At 38.3% G+C, this 3289-nt stretch overlaps 1 protein-coding gene across 1 annotated transcript; it reads left to right on the top strand.

The window, feature by feature from the left end:
• Positions 1–1719: 1719 nt before the first annotated feature.
• LOC101644750 (olfactory receptor 6C4) lies at positions 1720–2649 on the top strand. The gene has a single exon (XM_004700585.4). The coding sequence runs from the start codon at positions 1720–1722 to the stop codon at positions 2647–2649; it is 930 nt and encodes a 309-aa protein (XP_004700642.1).
• Positions 2650–3289: the final 640 nt, after the last annotated feature.

Genomic DNA, 3289 nt, shown 5'->3' with positions numbered 1-3289 from the left:
TTTATGCTGCCCTGAGACTCACGTGGGAACATCTCACCTTGGCTTTACCCTTTAGGCACAATAAGGTAACAACTCACTGCAGTCATTTTTATTGTCAAGGGTATGAGCACTGTACGTTTGTAACATCACTGAAGTTATCCTATTAACATGGATCAGGAAATCAATCAGTTATGAAAAGCTAGAAGAAATGCAATCCTACTTGCCAAAGGTCAAGGGTGTATAAAGAGGAAAGGGAGGAGACACAGGTCAATAGTTGACATAACCTATTACCTCCAAAAGTGCGTATGCAATAATGGAGAGATTAAAAAAAATTTTGGTATATGATTTTTCTAAGCCATGCATAGGGGGCTTCAAAAGGTTGCTGGAGAAATTCCATTATCTTTTAATCCCATTTTTCCATAGACTTTTTAAAGCTCCCTCATACATGTGAATTAGGGAAGTCTTTTGCATTTCTTTTGCTGCTTATATTTTTTAAATGCTAAATATGTACAAATTATGGATTAAATATGTACTATGCCAAATTTTCTTCCATATGGATTATGACTTTATCTACAAAGTAATCTTATTATATAAAATTGTGTGTATCCTTCTTACAGGCCAGCAATACAGGAGAGACAAATTTGAGATGATAAATTGTCCTCTTTAGTTGCATTCAAGACCCTTTAAAACACTGATTAAAATCTATTCTGAGATGCTGCCTATGGATCTTCAAGATCTCTGTTCGCTGTGATAGATACTAAATCAGTGCTTGGGAAACTCTAAGTTTGGCAAAAGAAAATGCCAATAACGTATGATTTAGTGAGCCTAACATAATTAGACTGAGCTTGATCCATCTAAACCCTAACCTATCACATTATAAAATAAAATAATAAGGAACCAGAGATCTAAAATTCCTAATGGTCCAATTATAAATTTGTCCTAAAAAAGAAGCAGAGGTATAGAAAAATAATCTATTTATGGCTACCAGTTCTTCAGTATGCCCTGTGTAGGGAAAATTCTTACTACTTCCTGAAACAGAAAAGTAGGGGACTTGAACAATAAGGATCTGCACAAAAGTATCTACATGATATAGAAGGTGAATTCGTTAATGCGGGGAAAGAGCAGGAGAAAAGAAAGGCCCAGAGAAGGCAAGCATATGGAGATTTTCTAGCAACTGTACAGCGGTAGAGATTAATCATTAAAGGTATCTGACTATGGAGATTTCATATGCATTTTGGAAGAAAATGGTAAGCTTAGAACCTTTTTCTGGAAATCTTTTGTGTAGTTACTCTGTAATGTATTTTTGACAAGCCTTCATGGCACACTGGTTTGGTGTTTTGCTATAAACCCAAAAACCCTGTGGTTTGAACCCACCAGCTGATTTGCAGGGAATGGATGTGACAGTCTCCTTCCATAAAGAGTTAAAGCCTAGGACACTCTAAGAGACAGTTCTGCTGTGTCCTACACGGTCATTACGAGAATCAAACGAATGGCAATGGGTTTTCTATATGTTGTTTAATAGCAAGAAATATGTCAACCTGAGGGATTAAGAGATTTGTTTTTTTTTCACAGAAGACCTTGGGCTTCTAAGGAGTCAAGTCTGATTTGGGCCAATTGGACAAAGATGCACAAAACTTGATTCTGTTGATTACTGTCAGCTTTCTCTCTCCCACCCTGAGAGACTCTTTGGTTTTCATCACTGACCTGACTTTTTCTCTTTAGATCTACTGAAGGTCAACAATGAAAAACCGGACCACATTTACTGAGTTTATCTTATTGGGTCTCACAACTAAAGCTGAATTCCAGGTAGTGATATTTATCTTTCTGTTCCTCACCTACATACTAAGTGTCCTAGGAAATCTGACCATTATTACCCTCACTTTACTAGACCCCCATCTCCAGACTCCCATGTATTTCTTCCTGCGGAATTTCTCTTTCTTAGAAATGTCTTTCACCTCCATTTTTATTCCTAGATTTCTGACTAGCATGACAACAGGAAATAAGGTTATCAGCTTTGCTGGCTGCTTGACTCAATATTTTTTTGCTATATTCCTGGGGGCAACAGAGTTCTACCTGTTGGCCTCTATGTCTTATGACCGGTATGTGGCCATCTGTAAACCCCTCCATTACCTGACTCTCATGAGCAGCAGAGTGTGTATACAACTAGTGTTCTGCTCCTGGCTCGGGGGATTACTAGCTATCTTACCTCCGATCATTCTGATGAGCCAGGTGGATTTCTGTGTCTCCAATGTTCTGAACCACTACTATTGTGACTATGGACCCCTCTTGGAACTTGCATGCTCAGACACAAGTTTCTTAGAATGGATAGTCATCTTCTTGGCAGCGGTGACTCTGGTGATTACCCTGGTGCTAGTGACCCTTTCTTACACATACATTATCAGGACCATTCTGAGGATCCCTTCTGGCCAACAAAGAGCGAAGGCCTTTTCCACTTGCTCTTCCCACATGGTTGTTATCTCCCTCTCTTACGGTAGCTGTATGTTTATGTACATTAATCCCTCTGCAAAAGAAGTCGGTGCTTTCAACAAAGGAGTAGCTGTGCTCATTACTTCGGTTACCCCTTTGCTGAACCCCTTCATTTACACGCTAAGGAATCAGCAAGTGAAGCAAGCCTTCAAGGATACTGTCAAAAAAATTGTGAGCTTTTAATTTAAAAACTGAATATATTACAATGAAAACAATATTTTTTGCTTACTCAATACATATTGAATTTCTACTATATTTCAAATCTGTAAGGATAAAACTATGAAATTCAGACATCCTAATGGCAAGGACCTGAAATTTAGTGTGAAAGAAAAGTACAGAAACTGAAAATATGTGTGATATGTTTCAAACAAAACAAACTCACTGGCAGCTAATCAATGCTGACTCAGAGTGAAACTAGAGGGCAGGCTAGAACTGCCCCTATGAACTCCTAAGACAATACCTGTTTATGAGAGTAGAAAGCCCTGGCTTTCTCCACTGGAACTGCCAGTGGTTTTGAACTGGAAACCTTTCAAATCACAGCCCAAAGTATAACCACTGGGCTACCATGGCTTACACATTCACAAATAACAAAATAGCATGGTAAGTGTTATTAGAGGAAGTTGAATGTGAATTCATACGAAGAATAGTTGAAATGAATAACCTCTTGATGAAACCATTAAATGGTTTCCTCAAGACTTGAAATTTTAGAGCCAAGATAAATTGGGAGAGGAGGATAAGAATTAACTGTGGAGGGGGAAAGAGGCCACATCATGAGAGTTTTTTTTTATAACACGGAGTTCATTGGATATTGAACCAAGAGATG

This window comes from Echinops telfairi, unplaced genomic scaffold (assembly GCF_000313985.2).
Source record: "Echinops telfairi isolate 266 unplaced genomic scaffold, ASM31398v2 ScPeMD7_2;HRSCAF=8, whole genome shotgun sequence".
In the NCBI taxonomy this organism is placed as follows: domain Eukaryota; kingdom Metazoa; phylum Chordata; class Mammalia; order Afrosoricida; family Tenrecidae; genus Echinops; species Echinops telfairi.
The sequence above is the reverse complement of the archived record's forward strand: the minus strand, read 5'-3'. Positions and strand labels throughout refer to the sequence as shown.